This window comes from Balaenoptera ricei, chromosome 16, assembly GCF_028023285.1.
Source record: "Balaenoptera ricei isolate mBalRic1 chromosome 16, mBalRic1.hap2, whole genome shotgun sequence".
NCBI classification, from domain to species: domain Eukaryota; kingdom Metazoa; phylum Chordata; class Mammalia; order Artiodactyla; family Balaenopteridae; genus Balaenoptera; species Balaenoptera ricei.
In genome coordinates this window covers 9,544,587-9,565,545 of record NC_082654.1, presented here as the reverse complement: position 1 = coordinate 9,565,545, position 20,959 = coordinate 9,544,587, and the positions used below count along the sequence as shown (strand labels likewise).

Sequence of the window (20,959 nt, the reverse complement as noted above, 5' to 3'; positions counted from 1 at the left end):
CCTGTGGTAAAACACACAGTTTCCCTGACCTCCTGGGCCTCTGGTTTTCAGTCAGTTTTCTCCTTAAAGGTCACCACTCGGTGACCCTATTTCACTCACTCTATTATGAAAACTTCATTCTGAATTCTGTTTTTCTGGAAGCCAAGCTCCTTGTAGACTTAGGAGAATGGAGGACTCAGAGGGCTGTCTAGTTCTACCTGCACAAAAGGCTGCCCTGCGACCGGGGGGGCACGTGTCCCACCACCCCCAGGCTTCCTGTCTATGATGCAAAGAGTCTCAAGGGCTCAGGAATTCCCTGAGAAAAGCCACCGTGTCCTCCACGGCATTTGGAACACCACTGGGCAGCCCTCTCAAACAGTATTTCCTGCAGCTAATGCTTCTCTGGCTAATAACAACAATACCTACCAATTATGAAGCACTTGGGGTATACGGAACACGCTGAGTGGGTTTTCAGGTCTAATTCTTACAGCAACCCAGGGAGGTATTCCTCGTGTTTTCCCCTATGGAATGGAGGTTATAGGATGTGAAAGGATTGCTCCTGCCACGCAGCAAGAGGGTTGGGAATTGAACCCAGGTCTGAGTGGCCTCAATGCCCGTGGTCATTACCAGCCCACTGGTGTGCTCTGCTCCAAGCTTTCTTATTCCTTATTGATGGCCAAGATCAATAAGGACATGGAAGGTCATATTTTTGATTATTAAAAAAGTTACAAAGGTAGGAGGATAATGCAAAACACAATTGGACCCACCTCCCCAAATGAACAGATGGTAGCATTTTGTCGTAAGTTAAGAAATAAAACATGACCAAGAAAGCAGAAGTCAGCTGTGTGCTCCGCCCAACCCCCCGCCCAGCCCTATTCCCCTTCCTTCCTCTTGGCCTCCCTCCCTCCCTAAAGTGGAGGATTTGTGTGAATCCAGTCCATGAGATTTTATTCTTGTTACATACATGTACATGCAAAAATAATGCACAGTCTCGTTTTGCAAAGGTTTAAATTTCAAATCAACTTTCTCATAGTGATTGCAGTGATTGTGACTTCCTGCAACTTACTTTGTTCACTAACATCACGCGATGTGTTCTCACCGTATTGATATGTATGTACCTAATTAGCATCTTAAATTTTAATTGTTGTACAGGGCTCTGATGAATGAATAGACAACAGTATTTTCATTCCCTTCCTAATGGCCTTTTGTTTTATTTTGCTTCATTTTTGCGATGACGATCAGAGCTGCAGTGGACATCCTTGTTCATATTTTCTTGTTCACTTGGGCACGGCTTTCTCTGTGGTCTGTGTTCAAAAGGAGATCTTTATTGTTTATACACAGTTTTCTCAATAAAAATAGAGGACAATGTCTTGTTAAAGGCATTTTTACACCAGTTACATCCCAATGGCTACTTGTGAGCCCCAATAAACACATGTAGAACAGCCCAGATATTCACCTGTGTTGGAGGGAAGTTTAGGATCTCTCTGAGTTCCGTCTTGATTCAGATCATCAGAGCTCTTAGGTAAATGAAAATATGTTTGAATGTCCTCAGCGTGATTATTTCCTGTAGGAACTCATACTTTAGGGTACTAATACTTGGCCTAAAGACAGAGGGCTTTATTTCAATAATTACCCTTCATCATAAAAGTAAAACCAGGGTCCTGATTCATGGAGCTCCCAATTACTCCCCTTGTGTTGGTAAGCTCCTCTTTGGTAAGATCTCAAAGAACCTTCTGGGCTTGAGGACCTCAAGCGTGGGTTCTGCACCAGAAGACACGTAGCTCCCCAGCCCAGCAGTTGAAGAGTTCCTTGTGGGGACATCATACCAAGTGGTTCTGTGATGTCTCCCCTCTTGGCTCACTGTTATTGCCCAGACAGTGACAAATTTGGTCACTGTCTGGCCAGAGTCAACGCCCACGCATTGTAGGTGCCTAAAAAAAATAAGAGGAAAGAGACCGTTCTACTGTGTCCAGAAATAGCGAGAGGGGCGGGAGGGTGACATTCCCATTGCTCTTTGAGTCACGGTTTAGCTTGGCTTCCACCCACCGTGACCACTAAAGTGGTGGTTGAAGAGGCTGTGATATATTTTGAAGCCAGGGTGCATCTGCGTGGTCAGAGACAGAAAATATCAATGGGTTTAAGAAACATTGAAATGACTCAGAGAACCAAGTCATCGGTGGCTCTTAGAGGACCTGTTTGGGAAACATCCTTTACAGAGCTGATTCCGTGGAGAGCAGCCCCCACTCCTCCTCATCCCTTCTTCCTTGATGAGATGTCTCCTGCTGCTGCAGGCACAGTGTGGGCTCTGGAGCTAGGACTCAGACCTCTCGGTGGGCCACTCGGAGCCCTGCCACCCAGGAGTCAGAGCTGCTGCCCCCCTGAGCCCATTACTGTGCCCAGGCACTGCTCTATGTGTGGTCAGCTCAATAATGGTCCCCCAAAGATGTCGACATTCCCAAGCCCTGGAACCTGCGAATACGTTAGGTTGCACGGCAAAGGGGAATTGAGTTTTCAGATGGAACTAAGGTTGCTAATTGAATGAGCTTGGCATGGGGAGGTTATCTTGGATAATCCTTGTGGGCCCAATGTAATCACAGGATTCTTCAATGTGGGAGAGGCAGGAGGAAGAGTCAGAACCAGAGAGAGGTTTGAAGATGCTGTGCCGCTGGCTCAAAGATGAAGGAAGGGGCCACAAGCCAAGGGATGCCAGCGGCTTCTAGTAGCTGGAAAAGGCAAAGAAATGATTCTCCCCTAGACCCTCAGGAAGGAGCACGGCCCTGCCCACACCTTGATGTTAGCCCAGTGAGATCCATTTTATACTTAGGACTTCTGGAACAATAAGATAGTAAATTTGTGTTGTTTTAAGCCACTCGGTTTGTGGCAATTTGTTACAGCAGCAATAGAAAAATCATATGACGTGTCACCTCACATAGCCGTCACAGTATCCTCTGAGCAACTGCTATAATCACTATGTTACAGATGAGGGTATTGCAGCTGCAGGGCCAGTAAGCAGCCTGCAGGAGGTTCCACAGCCAGTTTGGGGCAGAACTGACCCCTGCCCAGGTCTGACCTCAGAATTATGTGACTTTGGATAAGTTATTCACATTTCAGCCCTCAATCAGGGCCAGCACTGGAATATGACCAGTGAGGCACTCACCTCAGGTGCAAAATTTAAGGGGCACGAAAAACCTCAGTCATTGAGATAAAATGTATTTTAATGCAATATTTTACAGTGAGAATTAATGCAAAAAAAAAACCATGATGAACAAAACACTAAATTTTTAAATAAACGTAGGGTCAGTCCAATTTCCACATCTATAAAAGTAAGGAATATATCCCAACTGCAGGGTTGCTGTGTGGAATTAAATTTTAAAAGTGCGGAAACGCCTTGGGAACTCTGTCTCCTAGTAGGAGCTCATTCAGTGATGGCCATTGTTTAACAGCAGCACAGCCAGTGGGTGAAAACACAGGCTCTGGTGGTGACAGGTGACTTGAGGTTCACTGTCCAGCCATGCAGGTTACCAGCTGAGTGACCCTGAGCAAGTCACTCGATATCTCTCTATGTGAGTGCACCTACAGACTCAGGGTGGTATCGCCTCCTTCCTAAACTCACTTTTAATTTTTCAGTTTTTTACACACAGTGTGGTTTTGGCTGTTCCTAAAATTACTTCTCAATCTTTTATTTTGGCCAGGTTGTTTACTTTTAGCGAGTTTCACCTTCTGAAAACACTTCTTTTGTGGGTCTACTTGCAACTAAACAACAAAGCTCAGACAATTCCGATGTACGAAACTGTGCTCTCATTTTTTAGCAGGTAACGTGACTTAGTGTTGATTGATGAATAGTACATACACTATTTGTTTGCTCATAATATCATGGGGGAAAGCATCAGTGATATTATTTTTCATAGCATTATTCAGAGTGCATAGAATGCAGTTTTCTTATGGGATCTAAGATTATGGGATAACTTTGAACCACTAGATTACTTGAAAAAGTGAATAATAGGTGTTATAATATGAGATAGTCATGTGCCTTTGAGCACGTGTTCTGTGTCCAGTAAAAGACCTGATGCAAAAGGTATGCTTTTTATTCAGGAAAATTACCATACCATACTGGCCTTAAAAATTTCATACTTAAAATGTACCTAAATCAGCCCAGATCATTCTCATTTATATTTCACTAGTTAGCATATAACATTCTGAATTTTCTGGACAAATGAAAAAGCATTTGAATATACAAAGATTTCATAGCATTAATCCAGTCTCTTAGAATCTCTAAATTTATAAATTCTAAAAGTTATATATCTCAACATTTAAGTGAAAAATAACAATTACAGTAAAAGAATGGGCACCATTTAATTATGCTTACTAAATGCAATAATTCTGATAAACACTTTCTATTTGTAATCTCATTTAATCTACCTAGTACTCAGGGGCTGGTTTTATTATTCCCATTTTACAGATGAGGAAATTGAAGTAGAGATGAATACCTTGTCAGAGATCATACAAGTGATAAGGGATGGAGCCTGACTTGAACCCAGACCTGCCAAATCCCAAGACGCTTTGCTGCCCATTCCTAGGATGGCAGGGAGGGTTTCTCTCTTGTGCCCGCTGCAGCTGGTTCAGTCGTGAATCCCTGGGCATGGTGTCTAGAAGGATCCTGAGGCTGCCTCTAGGTTCAGTGTTGTTGTTAGCCAATTACTTCTAAAATTGCCTGGCAGTGCATCTTCTTCCCCTCCCCGTGTCCTCCTCTGCCTGTGTTTTCTGTCTGTTCAACCCCACTGGCAATGTCAGCTGTGGCAGCCTGGGACTGGGGGACAGAGTGGGGTTGAGGGTGAAAACAGTAATCCATCTGGTGTCTCTTTAGCTTCTATTAAAACTTTGTAAATACACTCGCATCATCCAAGCTGGTTGCAGAGTGTGATGGCCCTGTAGCCAAAGACAGTACCAGGAGGATCTGCCCTAGATGGGCAGGCTTACCTTCATGATCAGATTTACGTTCTGTCCCCATATCAGCAGGGACGGGGGCTTCCAAGCAAGATAAGGTGCATTCAAGGAAGTCAAGAGATTCCTTTTCTTTTGCACATGTGAGTTTAACGGATAAACACATCTTCCACATGTTCATCAGCACATCAACCTGTTTAAGCCAACTTTCGCTTGCATTGTTCTGAAGCAGTTAATCCTTTTCTGGAACATCTGTGCATCATGTCAAGTAAAGAGCCCCTTTTTCCTGTCTCGTTATTTGGGGAAAGCAATGTTCATTGCCAGAATGACATGTCCTTGCTTAGTTTCTATATAATTTGCTTTGAACCCAAATGTCTTAGATCCGCCCTCTCCCACTCTTTTAATAGCCCAAGAGACACTTTTTCTGTTGAGTCATCCACACCAGGAAAAGTCGCTGTTTGGCACCAGGTTAGCCCTCCTACTGGAAATGTCTAGAACTGGGAGATAGGAAATGAGCTAGAATGTGGGTGATTCATTGGAACTGTGTTTTTACTGTGAGAGAAACAAGTGGGAGTGAGAGAGCGAAGGCGTGTGGCCCTGAAAGCAGGGTTTCCTGGGCCTGCCTGAGCTGGGGTCTCCAAGGCTCCTCCCATCCTCGGGTGTTCCTTACCATCATAGCTTCTGCATTACTCCTGAATCAACATTGATTCCATTTTGACCCCAAACCTCAGCCCTCCACACGCATTTCCCCAAGCCCCCGTGAGCCTGCAAGGTTTCCCTTGTTGGAAACCATTCGTGTGTCTCCAAATGGTCTCGCTGCCCAACCTGAGCAGCTGGGATGGTGTCCTCTACCTGGAGCCGTGTTCTCTGAGTCCTGCCCTGCGTCCCTCCTTCCCTCACTCCCTCTCCCTCCCTCCAGCAGGCTTGGTGTCCCCTTGGGAGAAAAGATGAGACAGTCTGGAACTCAGATGCTCTTCCCCTCCGTGGTCACCCAGGCTCACCCCCGACTTTGAGGACCGTGGTCCATTTTTAGGATCGCAGGTGGTTCGCCTCCCTTCCCAGCTCACTCTCCTGCCCCAGAACAGTGGCACCCATAAGGTGCTCCCTGGTCAATGGCCTCCACCTCCCAAGTGCTTGTCCCCTGAGTCCCTGAGGAACTCCTTAGCCGAGGGATCAGCACGTGCCGCCCCGGCTCCCCTGACCCCAGCCTGCTCTGCCTCCTCTTCTCAGTCCATCCACGGCGGGGCCTCCCCAGGAGCCTTGCCAACCAGGCCCTTACGAACACCTTGGTGGGTGCATACGTTCTGTCTCCCTGGGTACGTCGTGAGCAGCTTGTAGGAAGGGTTTATGATCCTTTATTGCATCCTCAGCTCACCTGGCACTGTGCTGAGCATATAACAGCTTATGGAATGATGAAATTCCATCAACCATTTCTATAGAGCTGGGTTGCCCCAGCTGAGAAATGGGTCTTGCCATGCTAATGCCAAATTCAGAGAACTCCATGTCTGCGGCAGCTCGAAATAGGAGGGATGGCAGACAAGTTTCCACTTTTACTGGTGGGTAGGGCCTGTTTGGTGGGCTAGACTAGGAAGAGTTCTAAGGCTTTCTAGAGGCTCAGTGAGAAATAATGTCTCGATAGTTCGGCGATGCCTACCCTAGACATGGGAGGGGACAGCGGTGGTGCCCAGCCTCTGTGTTGGCCTGAGGATCCCTGGGGCTGAGCCTCAGAGCTGCTGGCCTGAGGGCTTGGGCTGCAAGAAGGCACCTCTGCTCCAGTGGTGGAAGGGGTGGAAGTGGTGGAAGTGTGGGAAGTCACGGTCAGCCCGGGCCGGAACTGAGTCACCAGAGGAGCTGAGCTCCACAGTTCAGTGAAGACAGAGGGAACAGCTAGTCAAGGAAGTTTCCACAGCCACTGACAGGGACATTCCAGGAGCATTAGAAGGTGGGGCAGATGAGCAGACCCTGGGAGACAGTACACAGTCTTGGGTATGAGAACCAAGGAAGTTGGCTGTTTGGCCCAATTTTTAAAGTTTCATCTGTTGATGAAATAATTGAAATGACAGAGTGGTTTATAAGGTATCTCCCAGGTGGGGGAACAGAGGTCAGAGTGGACCATCACAATATGGGGACCTCCAAAATGGGATTGTGCTTTCATAATGTGGCGGCAGCGCGACAAGCTGCCGGAATGTTAGACCGGCCAGGAATGAGGCTGAGCTGCAGCTCTGGGTGTGGCCTTGGCTGGCCCAGCATCCAAAAAGGAGGGTTTAGAGCAGCAGTTGAGTAAAATAGATCAGATACTCCTTTTCTCAGCTGTCTTAGCAACGTCTTGAGCTAGGAGGGAAGGTATTTGAACAGTTAACTCCTTCAGCACCGCTGTACCTGCAAGTAAAGACATATGTCCAAGCCTTTTCTTCTCATCTGTGTTCTTTTATTCATTGATTTCTTTTTTCATTCATTCAACAAATAGTTATTGAACATATGCTCTATGCCAGGGGCACCGATGGACAGTGAAAGGGGCAGTTTCTCTGCCTAGCTCCATGTTTAAGAACATCTTCAAAGCTTATTTTCATTGTTGTCTAAATACATCATACAGAAAGGGAACATGCATGTGTGTATATATACACACACACACACACACGCACACCTCAGCACCCACAGCCTGTTTTCCTGGCAGTGGTTAATTTAGAAATACAAATAGGCTGTCCAGAACATTTCCTTGTAAGAAAAACAAAAAATGTAAGCAAAACCATTGCCTTCATCCGTCCAGAGAGGAAGTCATCATTTCGTTCCACTTAGCAGTCTGAGAAGTCCAGGGGGGCTGTAAAAATTCATCAATTGGAGAAGAGCCAGAGACAGGCAAATTTTCCACTTTTTTTTAAAGTTTTTTTTTTGATATGGATCATTTTAAAAGTCTTTATTGAATTTGGTACAATATTGCTTCTGTTTTTTATGTTTTGTTTTTTTGGCCCCAAGGCATGTGGGATCTTAGCTCCCCGACCAGGGATCGAACCTGCACCCCCTGCATTGGAAGGCGGAGTCTTACCCACTGGACTGCCAGGGAAGTTCTGGCACTTTTTTTTAAAGTACATTTTTCATCAAAATATAAAATACATACAGCAAAGTGCACAAACCTTAAGTGAACAGCTCAGTGAATTTCCACAAAGTGCACACATCTGTGTAACCAACACCCAGACCAAGAAACAGAACCTGACCAGCCCCCTACTGTGCCTTATTTTGGTCACTACCTCTCGGACATGAAGGTGAATGGGTATCCTGGCTTCTTTTACTGTGGAGATGTCTTGGCTCCTTCTGAATTTTAAGTAGAATCTTATGGCATAGACTTTTAAAGGTCTGGATTTTTTCACTCAACAGTGTGTCTGTAAAATCCATGCAGGGATGGTAAGGGGCTTACTTGGGCGCCTTTTGCAAATTGGTGGTGGAGCTGGGTGGACCTGGGGCTCTTAGATCTTCAGACACATCCTTTTACTTTGAGGTCTTCGAGTTAAGGGCAAGTCATGAACAGACCTGTAATTCTAGTCCTTAGCTGATTTGTTAATCCCTAAATGGGTCCCTTTCAGACACTGCAAGGGTGGATTCCAGCAACCTCACCAGAAAGAGGTCATTGAAAGCAGTCAGTGAATCCAATTTCCATACCATCCCAACTATTAGATTTCCCTGACCTCTGAAGCAGAGTCTCCTCCCTCCTATGCCCCGTCCAAATCTGACCCAGCTTTTACGGAGCTGGCCAAGGACTCCTCCAGGAAGCCTTCCTGGATCTCACCTGTGCACTGGACAGATTCCTTCTCTGAGCTTCTTGGAGAGAGAACAAGAGCATGTGCCGGCTGTGTGGGTGAGCACCGGCCTGACAAACCCAGCACCACCTTCCCATATATAAAACGAGGGGCGCCTCCGAGGAGAGCGGCCCAGCCATGCCCTGCCCTCCGAGCGTCCCAGCCCACAGGTGTCTGAAGGAAATGCACTGCGATGCTGTGTGCCAGGGCGGGCACGCAGCCATGTGTCTCTTGTGATTAATGGATGGCATTTGCAGATATAACCACGGAGTCATCGTGAAACGGGGCACCCCTGGTGTGACAACTCTGATCTCTTTACCAGAACTTTCATTTTGAAGTAGTCCATGAGTCATGGACATGAGGGTGGCTCAGTTGTTCTCTGTCAGAATCTCTCCACCAAGCCCTGTGCAGGGAGGTTGATGCATTTCTTTTGTGTTTGTGTTTCTTGCCGTTTTCACTTCTTCTCTGTCTCTGACCAGCAGTGCTCCCATCCCCCTTAGCTTGGCACCCTGGAAGCTGAATCTCCCTCTTTTCAAGGTCCCTAAATATTATTGATTCCTATTCCTTACTACCTTTGCACTTCCCTCATGTGGCTTCTTGGCTTTTCACCCAAATTGGGTGGCCCCAAGACGTCTTCTTCAACGGTAAGAGTGGAGACTTTGGAGGAACACAAGGAATATGAGTGTCTGGATGCAGGAGACTCTTGCAAAGGGCAGGTAGCATCATCATTACACGGAATTTCTAGACCCAGTTCTGCCTTTGGGCAAAGGTCAGGACCATCTTCATCTTCATAGTCAAGATGACACTGACTGGGTCTTGACAAATGACCCAGAGGACTTGGCCTGACAAATAATCGTGGTAACAACAGACAGGACCCCGTGAGCATAGGAAAACTGGCATAGGATAGCCTGGTCTGTGCATGTATGTGTGTGTGTGGTGTGTCTGTGCGTGCCTGCCCACACATGCACTGGGCTGGAACTGCATTCCTAGAAGGTGAAGTATGGGTGAGCAGGGGGATGGGGTGGTAGGACTGAGGCTGGTGAGTTGGCAGGGACCAGCTCATTCATCCAATTAATTCACTTAACATTATTGCAAGCTGACTTGCCTGAGAACCAGGCACTGTAAAGGGTGCTGTGAATACAAGAGGAGACAAAACAGGCAAAAATCTCCATCTTCACAGAGTTTACAATCTAAGAAGCAGAGACAAACAACACATTCAGTAAATGAGGTGTGTGTTAGCAGGTAGCGGCCCTGAGTCTGAGTCCCACTACTGCCATTTACTGGCTGCAGAGGTCAACGATACCCCCTCGTCGGGTCTGACGTAGGTTCGTTCTGACTCAAAGAAAAGGCCCAGCACAGCACTTGACAGGACGTCCTGAATGGCGGTGACATTTGCTAGGTGATGGTGGTGGCAGCAACATTCAGAATTGTTGTTTCCTTACCACACTTTGGTGTCAGGAGCCAAGAGGACCATTTCCTGCTTCTTGGGTTTCAGAAGGCATCCAGGTCTTCCACACCGAGTTACCTATTGAAAACAGCCGTGTTCCCTTCCCCCAAGTGTGTAATTTTTTTCAAACTTCACTTCAAAATATAAACTATTCTTTCAGATATTTTTCATAGAAAGTAAGTAATTTTTAACTCTAATTTTTTTATTGTGGTAAAATATACATAACATAAAAATGACCATTTTCACCATTTTTATGTGTACAGCTTAGGGGCATTAAGTACATTCACACTGTTGTGCAGCAATCACCACTATCCATCTCCAGAACTTGTTCATCTTCCTAAACTGAAACTCCATACAAATTAAACAATGAATCCCCTTTCCCCTCTGCCCGTCCCCGCCGCCCCTGGCAACCACCATTCTACCTCCGTCTCTGTGAATTTGACTCTTCTAGGAACCTCACATAAGTGGAATCATACAGTATTTGTCCTTTTGTGTCTGGCTTAATTCACTTAGCACAATGTCTTCAAGGTTCATCTGTGCTGTAGCACATGTCAGAATTCTAGAGTGTGCATTTAAAAGGCTAAAATTTGAAGTGTTGGGCTAATGGGGCTCTGAGTCTGAAAGGGTAAATGACTCTGACAGATGACAGGCTGGAGGAAGCAAGAAGGTCGTGGCTGATGGCAGCTCTAAAATGCCAACCTGTGCCAGTCTGACAGAGACTTGTCCCCGGCACCGCCTTACAGGAGGTCAGAAGGGAGGATTTGTCCCCAGGGTCTTGCAAGCGGAACCCAGAGCCGACCTGGGTGTATCTTTCAGTATCAAGGACCTATGAACTGTCCTCCCTAAGGGGGTCATGCTCCAAGGGTTTCCCATGAACTTTAGGAGGCAGACACCATGGCCTGAAGCTTGTCCCAGAATAGTCAGAGCTAAACCCAAAGTCTTTGCAGAGACAGAGCTCAGCGCCCGGGTAAGCCATGCCAGCCTTTGTTTCCGCCAAACAGCCGTGCAAAGAGGTCCCGACGCAGCAGCCAGCTTCCCCCACTTTTATGTTACATCAGGTGAGCGTGCCCATCCTTGGCCCAGAGAATCCAGGTGCCGCGGCCCAGCAGCAGTTAGATGGAAACACGTGGGCTGTTCTCGGGAGGCCCGGGCGGCGTCCCGGCTCTGCAGCCACCCACCCGCCCGGCTCCAGGGGCAGGGTTACGCCCATTGGTTCAAGGCGCTGGACCACACTGCTCAGATGCTTTGGGATTTTAGAAAATCAGCAGCTGAGGCCCCCGTTTACTTCCTTTGAGGTGGCCCATGGCTCCGGTGAGTTAGAGGTGGCAGCGATAATGAACGCCAGCAAGAACACGGCCATGCTCTTGACCGGCTCAAGTTCAGGTCACTCTCCTTGGGGTGAGAGGACAATGGTGGCAATCATGAAGCCCGGAGTACCGCTAGGACCAGCAGCTGTGCCCGACGTATCACAAGCTCTGTCACCTTTACTTCTCCCGACTACCCAGGGAAGCACATGTGGCTATTGTGCCCCCGGACAGAAAAGGAGATGGAGGCTTGGGGAGGCTGGGTCACGTGGCTGACGGCCGGCTGGCCCAGGACTGGAACCTGGTCTGTCTGACTCCAGGGCCCAAGCTCAGGGACCCCAAGCATGGTTGGGCGATGCATGAGCTGACTTGTGACCTGTCCAAATCAGCCACCATCAGTGCCACTTCCTGTGATCCAAAGGAGTCATAAAGTCCAATCACCTGTCTCAGCAAAGCTCATTTAGAATCTTCTCTGGGAGGAGGTCTGTCTGGAGAGGTCCTGGCTGATGGTCGTCTGGCTGAGCGCCTCTCATAGGGAGACTCAGTGGCCTTGGGTCCCTCCTACTCTCCCAGCATCCTTCCCACAAAGCTGTGGAGTTGGCGCCTGGGGGCTTCTGAGCTGGAGGGGAAATCTGTCCTCTAGATGGTCCTTTCCCTCCTGGGCTGAAACTGTATTAACCTGTAGCTCCAGCAAGTTCTCTCTCCTCAGGGGCCACTCCGGGCTGTGGGAGCCCTTGCCGAGGGTCCGGGCTCGTTCCCCAGAGCACGCAGCTGGGCTGGGGGTTCTGCACCACCTCAGCCCCTTCTTTCTTCCTTGACACCTGCGCCCGCCATGATGCCACCTAGCTGATCCTTCCATTAAATGGTGAGAGAGAGGCAGGGAAGGAGGAGGCATTCACGTCTGGGAAAGGAGTCTAGTGAGCGTTATTTGTCCAGCTAAGAGATCCGTGTTTCTCAGGGCACTGGCACGGCCCACGCTAGCCCAGCTCCACCTGCCCTGGGTAATGGAGGGCTGGTTCCAGGATCAATAGCCCTGTACTCCTGGAAGTATCAGCCCTCCTTTATTTACTCCTGGTCCATCCACCCCCAGAGACAGGTCCCCAGTGGATTCTAATAAATAATCATTGAATTTGAATTCACTCATTTGTCTTTGTGCTCCTCTCCCTTCTCACAACACCTCAGAATCCTTAAACTTCTCTCCTGGGGCCACTGCCATGAGGAGGAGTTAGAGAGTCCCAGGAATTCCCAGATCTTGTGAAAACAAATGGTCCCCAGGCAGGTTGGTGGGCACCCCCAGCAGAGGCGGGACACGGGGCCAATGGAGTGTTCAGTCTGGCTGGGACAGGGTGTGATTTGGACATCACTCTTGATTCATGGAAAAATATTCTAAAAGTGCCCTTGGCCGGTCTCATACAGGATCTGACTTGAGGGAATGAATGTGTTTTCAAAGTCATTGGAAAAATTATCCCCCGTCGTCCCCATTTGTCAAAAGTGACCATTTTATGAGCAAGTTGTTTCAAAACAAGAGTGGATGTGTGCCTGTGTGTACGTGTCTTCTCAAGGGGAGTCCGATTTCAACCCAGCCCTGACCTCAGCCACGTGTGGAAATTAACCAGAGTTTAGTATTAACACTGTCCAGAACTGATCCTGGAACCAGCTGCTAAAATGAGTTACCCACTCATCCGACCTTTCTTTCTTCTTGATTCTACCAGAAAGTGCTTTTGAAGTGCCTAAACTGGCCACTTACTCAAAGGGCAGCATGTGTAGAGGGGGAATCAGAAACCCTGGGTTCAAGTCCTGGCTGAGCTGTTGTCTTTTCATCTGTAAAATGGAGCCGATGATACTTGTCCTGTCTGCCCCTTGAGAAGTTTGTGAGACTCAAGGGAGAAAACGTATCCTGAAATCCTCTGTACAGTTATGCGTTCCCATCATCATTTAATGAGTATTTGTCGGGCATCTACTACGTGGTAGCTGCAAGGGGAATATAACCCTTTGTCTCATTACAACCTCGGGGGGCAGCCGCCCTCTGCTTCCACACTCCCCACCCATCCAGAGAGAACCAGGCGCCATCTACCCCTGGCTGGTGAAACCGCTAGTCTCTGACATGACTTTCACGAGCCCCAGCCAATTCCAGAAAGGAGTGTTCTGAAGGCCTTTTATTCCTCTTTGCACCTCTGCTAAGCTTCCCCAAAAAGTGTTGCTTTCTGGACCGGGATGTGGGACAGAACTGGATGCCGCTCTTCCTTTGCCTGCGTCTGCACGGTATCACCAAAGGTAAGCCCCAGCCCGTGGGAGTGCATCCAGGGGAGGCTGTTGGGGACCTGCCACACCCCTCAGCCACTCCTGAGGAAGCCCCACCAGACATTTCCAAAGGAATCAGCTGAGATCTGGCTTTGTCATTTCCAAGGTGTGTGACTTTAAGAAAGTCAGTTAGCTGCCCGGTCTCAGTTTCCTTGTCTGTAAAATGGGGATAATCAGAGCTTCTGTAAAACATGATGATGGATGGAAGGGGCTTACCGATTATGAAAGTGTACTCAGCGCCCAGGGCTGCGTGTTGCCATCTAACCGCGTGCCCTGCCTCTTAGAGTGGCGTCCCCTCTGGGTTGCTCGCTTGCTCGGCAGTTTGGGAGAAAACTGTGGGTCTGTGCTCCAGGCTTGAGTTTCCTCATGCTCTGGGCCCAGAACAAGGCAGCTGTGACTTGGAAAGAGAGGGAACTCTTGGGGGGTGTGTTTGGGGCAGCCCAGGTGGCCACCAGTGAGAGCTTTGCATCTGAAAGGATATTTGAGAACTTTTTCAAAGCCATTTCCAGTTATCCAGATAGAATGAGTAGCTCCAAAACCCACAAATGGTTGATGGAGCCCAGATAGTTTGTCCAAATTGCTTCTAGACACTCCAAAGACACTGTTTATCAGATCTCAACCCTCCCTCCTTGGGCAGGATTGTGGCCGGGGGCTGTGGACCCTTTTGGGGAGAGGGCCGTGGGACGTCCCGCTTGGGTTCCACACATCTAACAATTCCTGGGGCCCGGGAATGCCCGCCAGTCCTCAGCTCCCAACTTCCTCCTTTTTCCCTCTGTAAATGAGATTTTTGCAGTTCTCTTATGAATAAATCCATAAGAATGTTCCCCTTGTGCTTCTTCCCAGGCAAGGATCTGGAGGAGCTACGGCACATTAACTTCTTCCCTGAATCCTGGCTGGTCCGGGTTATAGCCAACCATTACCATGCGGTGAGTCGCCAGCTCAGCAAGGAAACAGTTATCGAAATGTATTGCCTTTGTTTTTTCTGGAGATGTGTTTTGCATTCGAAACCTCTGGGCCTCTGAGGTCGGGAAGTATCTGGATCCTTCCCCAGGGGAAGTGGGAAGAGCCAAGCCTGGAGGGGAGGAGAGAGGAGGCCCCTCCTTGGAGCCCAGGTGTTTAGAACATCTGCCCTGTTGACCCAGAGAGTTGGGGACAATTGGCCACACGGCCCTCCAAACCGAGTCCCCTCACAGATACAAATGTCATGTGCTCCTTATTGAAAAATTTCAAAATTCAGAGAAACTGAAAGAAGACACACATTCTCAGACCCATCACCCCAAAACAACCATTGCTAACATCTCATTGCATTTTATTGCCTTCAGGTCTTTTTTAAAAAAATACACTTAATGAAATGTGCTTCTTATCACCATTTTTACTGGCTGCAAACTCTTCCACCAAGAGGATAGACTACAAACAATGCTACTTGGCCTTTCCTTTATTGTAGAAAAGTCATGGTGTTTCTAACTGTTAACTATTATAAGTAGGCTGCGTGGTGAGTGCATTTGCACGTAATGGTTTATTTTACTATACTTAGAATTATTTTCTTATAGGAGAATCTGAAGAGTAGAAAATACTGGCCCCAAAAGGAATGTGCACTTTTGTTCTTGATACATATTGGCAAAATTTGGACCAAATGACTCCTTCCCCAGCGATAAATGAGGTGCCTTTCTTTGAACAAGCTCAGCAACACAGAGCACTTTCCTTTCAGATCACTTGTGTCAATTGTGAAGTGAACAATGGCATCTCATTTTTTAATATGCATTCCCTTTGTTACTAGTAAATATGAATATTTTTCCATGTGGCATTTCCCCCTTTGTGAATTGTCTGTGCAAACTGTTGTGCTTCTTATGTGTTTCCAATCATGCATTTTCAGAGATGAAGTAGGGCAGTGTTTGAGTTCTGAAGATTTATGAGTCACTGGTTAAAATTAAATTCAGCTCAACAATTACCTATTGTAATGTGCAGAGCACAGGGCTCAGTGCCCCGTACGCAGTAGATAACCACTCCGTGGAACCGTGCTTCTCTGGGACATAACTCAAAATCGTGTTCTAACAGAGCAGAGGATGGAAGGGGCAACAGAGAGAGGAGGGACAGTCTCGGGGCTGGGGCTGGACACCTCAGGAAGTCCCCCACCTCCCTTTTCATGTCCTTCTGGCCCTGCCCACCTCCTTCCCTTTGCCCCCTGCCACCAATGTCATCCTCCTGAAATTTGCTCCCTCCCGGCCCCCGCCCTCACGTGGAGACTGCACTATGGGGCCATACTTGCTCTTGACTTTATAGCTACGAATATTCTCTGCCTTGTGATCGGGCTCCTGATGTACACATTTTATTTCTCAAGTAAGAAAAAAATGCTGGGGCGTTTTTCTTGTTCTCATCGTTGCATCTTCTGAAAGCATTGAGCATGGTACCCGGCTAGTAGGTTTTCAGTAAATGCTGTGGCCTGGATTCATGGGTGAATGGAGGCTCCAGAGACAGAACTCTTTCGAGCACGATGGGGTCGTAGGGATCAATGTAGTGGAGATGATGTTGGGGGATCGGGCTGATGGCAAGTGGTGTGTGTTTTCCTTTCAGCTGGAGAATGGGGGCGACATGGCCCACGTGAAAGATCTTACCACCCAGGGGGTGAGATTCGGGCTGCTCTTTAACCAGGTACTGACCGCTGGGCCCGAGCCAGGGGAAGAACCATCCCGTCCCGTGTTTGGTTAGAGACCTTTGTACAAGGGCCATGCTCACTTCCTCCCTGTGGTAGGAAGGCCGGGGCAGAAGAGGAAATCACAGGGGTCTCTCCTGCACACTTGGCCACCCCCTTAGAAGTAAAATGCCAAGACGGGGCCCTGGGACAGGCCATTCAGTCCCTTGATGGGCACATCTACGATTCCCATGAAGGTGACCAACTGTCCCAGCTTTCCAGGGTTGGAGGTATTTCCTGGGGATGCAGGACCTTTCTGTTCTAAAACCAGGAAAGGCCTGGGCAACCTGGGATGAGTTGGTCATCCTCTTCCCCACAAACACGGTGAGCTGCCAACTGCTCAAGAAGAGATTCCACTCTGAGCCCACGGTTAAGGTTGCAAGGGCGACTATTCTGAGCAGCTCTTTAGACGGAGCCCAGAATCAAAGCGGCAATGAGTTAGGGAGCTCGGCTGCAAAGCCTCTGGGCACTCAGTCACCAGGGGAGCCTGAGCGGCTGGTGCCTGCCCTCTGCCTTGGGCTCCCTCGATAGGAACAATTCTTCAAGAAATGGCTGCAATCCTCCAACATCACTAAAGCCACCCCAGTAGTGATCTCAAAAGAATTCTTGTTTTACGGGCTTGAGGCCCTGAGTCTATCATCAGAGACTCCCCTCTGGGTCAGGCCTGGATGGGCTGTGCTTGCAGGGACCTGCCCAAGTGGACAGATTGCAGACCGCAGTGGCCAGGACACCCTGCAATACCGTGGGCATGGCGGGTCTCTTAGGCCCATCAGATTGGAGCAAAATGCTTTGTTTCAAAGGTCTGCAGACCACGGGTCATCTAAGAATATGCCTAACTCATTCTTCTCCCCACTAAGGGGCATGCAGAGCAAACAGTATTGCCACTGAGTGCCAACCTGTAAGGATTTGTAAAGTCACTACAGTTTGTCTTTTCTTTTGTTTCCTAGGCTAACATTGCTGTTGTGTTTTAAATCACAAATTAGTCACTTTAGTAGTTGTAGCTAGAATTGGTTTTGCTATGTCTTCTTGCCTTTGAATACTGAAGATTTTTACCCCTGTCACTTTGTTGCTTATCTTTCCCCATTTAGGAGTATACTACACATTCAAAAGTGATTGCCATATATGGATTCTTCTTTGAGATAAAGGGAATCAAACATGATACTACTTCATATAGTTTTCATATGCAGGTAAGAAGGACAGAGCACAGGAGAGATATGTCTCTGAAACAGCCTTTGAGATTCAGAATCAATTCATATAGAATTAATAATAATTGATTAAACATTAATTACTAATTCATTTGTAATGTGTTGTTAGCCTGGTGCTAATCATGCTCATGGTCGTGATGTCATTTGATTTTTGCATCCACATTGTGAGGTTGCTGCTATTAACCCATTCAATAGATGAGGATCTCAAAATGGAGTGTCTTCATGTTTGTATGGCCTCTACTGGTAAGGCCAAGGTTAAATGATAGTCCTCTGGAACCACATGTGGGGCTCAATTCATTTTCAGTTTGTACGTGCTGGGGGATGCTTTACAGATGGCCATTCTTCTGTGGAAGTAACGCGTAGTGCCCATAAAGGCAGAGGCAATGGTTTTCTCTAGGGGGGCAAAGCAGAGGCTGTGAACAGGACGCTGGAAGAGTCAGGAAGGTGGATACCTTCACCTCCATGCTCCTGCTGGACTTTCAGGAGAGGCAGGAGAGCTGGGTTTCAGAGTAGATTCTGAATTCAAACCACCTGGTGAGCTGTTTGATCTTGGTGAGCCCAGGAACCTCCCTGTGTCCACTTTCTGACCTTTAAGATGGACAAGGTAATAAGACCTACCTTCCTAGGTTGCTGTGAGTATTAAACGTGTTAAATTGTGCAAAGGGCTTGGAACAGGGCCCTGATGATGTTGATGATAATGACAACTATGATGGTGGACCCCTACTTTCCACTTAGGGTTTCATTATAAGTCTCAAAAACTTTAAGCTCCTTGAGAAACCATATCTTTAATATTACCATATCTTTTTATTACCACTGCCAATCACAGTACAGGAACATAGGGGTTGTATGTTTGTATTATGAGTGGATAAATGAATGAATGCATGAATGAGAAACCTGGGGTTTCATCCAGCTTGGCCACTACCTCTTTATGTGTCCCTGAGCGAGTCACATCTCTTCTTTGGGCCAGTCCTTGGTCTTCAGTGACTCACGCATTTCCCTACATAATGGATTTTACTGGATGGAAGAGATGAATTATGTAACAACAGGAGTCGAAGTGCTCATATGAATACTGTTGGTTTTTTAAACTCTGGCAAAGCAATGTGAAGACCTTCCAATGCAATATAGATTGACTTCATGGCGTTTTCCTGAGTTGGCCAAACCCCAGTCCGTCGGCCAGTGGTTTGGTGAGGGTTCAAATGCCAACCGATTCAGCAGCAGCTGCATGCAGGAAATGGGGCCATGGGGAAACGCTTCTGCCCTGTACACATCAGACAGGAGGGCCGATGCGCCAGGGACCAGGTTTCGCTAACTCCGGGTCACCCTGGTTTCAGTTCCACCTAAGGTGGGTCACCCTCCTTGCAGAGAATAAGGCACACCGACTTGGAATTTGCCTCCTCCGTCTATGAGCACAGCCCCATCAGCCTGAGAGCAGAGCGCTTGGTGACGTACGAGATCAGAGCCCAGACCCTGGTGGACGGCAAGTGGCAAGAGTTCACGACGAACCAGATCAAGCAAAAGTTTGGGTTGGTCAAGTCGTCCTGCAAAAGCCACGTGAGTGCTTACCTTTTCTTTTCTCTTTGATTGCTCTTTTGCTCGTTCTCCCCTCCACACTTTTTTGGGGATCACTGATTTTATAGCTCCAGTGATCTACGGGGGGAAATTTGCTCAGTTTCTTAAGGATTTTCACAGCTCCAAATAATGCTAAAGAAAAACCTTGTAGGATGAAATCTGGGCATACTGAAAACGATAAGCCAAACCAGACTGCCTGATTTGGGTCACACCAGAATCATTTTCTAAATATCAAAGGGGACTTTTAGCGGGAGGTGGAATGTCTGGTGGAGCGTATTTGCTGCCAACACCTCCTTTCTTGCCGGGACATCACCTTCCACCAAAATCCATGCCCAGCCCACCCGCCCCTGGCTCGTCCAAGGAGAACTGAGGTCATCTGCCTCAGTGGGCCACCGCAGCATCCCGGTGGATTCAGTACCTGGCTTGGCTCCTGACAGCTGCAATCCAGAAATTGCTAGAGAGTCTGTCTGCAGTGCTGGGAGGAGCTCTTTGGGCTGTGAATTTAAACCCTCGTTGCCCTGCCAGAAATGGGACTTGACCTTAAACCAGTGAGTAATTCTCAGTCCTGGCTGCACATCAGAATCACCTGGCCCTTTGCAAACTCCCCAGGCCTGAGAGCCACCCAGATAAGACCAGATATTCCGTGGTGGGACCCAGGCATCAGTATTTTTTAAGACTCCTCTTAATTTTTCTGTATGATGTTAGAAATCAGAATAGCAATTTCCTTGTGGAGGTGGGAGTGGGGGAGGCTGGGATATTGACCAGGAGGGGATAGGAAGGAGATTTCAGAGGTACCTGAAATGTTCTTTATCATGATCAGGGTGGTGGTCACACAGCAGTGCTTACTTGTGAAAATCCATCAAGCTGTATCCTTAAGATTGGGGCACTTTATTGTATTTAAGTTATATTTAATTTTTTTAAGGTTTATTTTTTTTAAATTTATTTATTTATTCATCTTTGGCTGTGTTGGATCCTCGTCTCTGCGGAGGGCTCTCTCCAGTTGTGGCAAGCGGGGACCACTCTTCATCGCGGTGCGCGGGCCTCTCACTATCGCGGCCTCTCCCGTTGTGGAGCACAGGCTCCAGACGCGCAGGCTCAGCAGCTGTGGCTCACGGGCCCAGTTGCTCCGCGGCATGCGGGATCCTCCCAGACCAGGGCTCGAACCTGTGTCCCCCGCACTAGCAGGCAGACTCCCAACCACTGCGCCACCAGGGAAGCCCCCTAAGGTTTATTTTAAAAACCTGCCCTACATGATTCTTAATGTACATCCAGAGTTGAGAACCAGCATCTTATACAATTGCTAGGCCTTCCTCTTTCCCCTTCTAGAGGATGATTGCTTTTATCCTGAAAGTCCCGTTTGTTTTGTTTTGTTTCGTCTTTTAGGCCTTGAAAATCCAAACTGTGGGCATCCCAATCTATGCAAGTTTTTCATTCGTCTTCTCATTATCTTAACAGTTTTCAGAAGAATCTATGGGATTTTTTTTCTTCCACTGGTCCATGTAAAAGGAAATAAAATGACATGAAAGGGACTGCTCAAGTATTCAGCTGACTCTCCCGAGTTAGTAATGGTCTCAGAACTTTGGCCCACTGTCTTGGTCTGTTGGGCTGCTATAACAAAACACCACAGACTGGGGGGCTTATAAACAACAGAAATTTGTTACTCACAGTTCTGGAGGCTGGAAGTCCAAGATCAAGATGCCAGCAGATTCCACGTGGTGTCTGATGAGAACCTG

At 47.8% G+C, this 20,959-nt stretch overlaps 1 protein-coding gene across 1 annotated transcript in view; it reads left to right on the top strand.

Moving 5' to 3' along the window:
- Positions 1–20,711, top strand: part of BTBD16 (BTB domain containing 16) — a 45,748-nt gene extending 25,037 nt beyond the window's left edge. Inside the window, exons 9-15 of the mRNA XM_059900748.1 lie at positions 3,672–3,791; positions 13,645–13,736; positions 14,607–14,689; positions 16,335–16,412; positions 17,541–17,639; positions 19,020–19,208; positions 20,610–20,711. Of these exons, the coding sequence (XP_059756731.1) occupies positions 3,672–3,791; positions 13,645–13,736; positions 14,607–14,689; positions 16,335–16,412; positions 17,541–17,639; positions 19,020–19,208; positions 20,610–20,678 (730 nt within the window). The 3' untranslated portion in view covers positions 20,679–20,711. The remainder of the gene's footprint in view (positions 1–3,671; positions 3,792–13,644; positions 13,737–14,606; positions 14,690–16,334; positions 16,413–17,540; positions 17,640–19,019; positions 19,209–20,609) is intronic.
- The last annotated feature ends 248 nt before the right edge of the window (positions 20,712–20,959 follow it).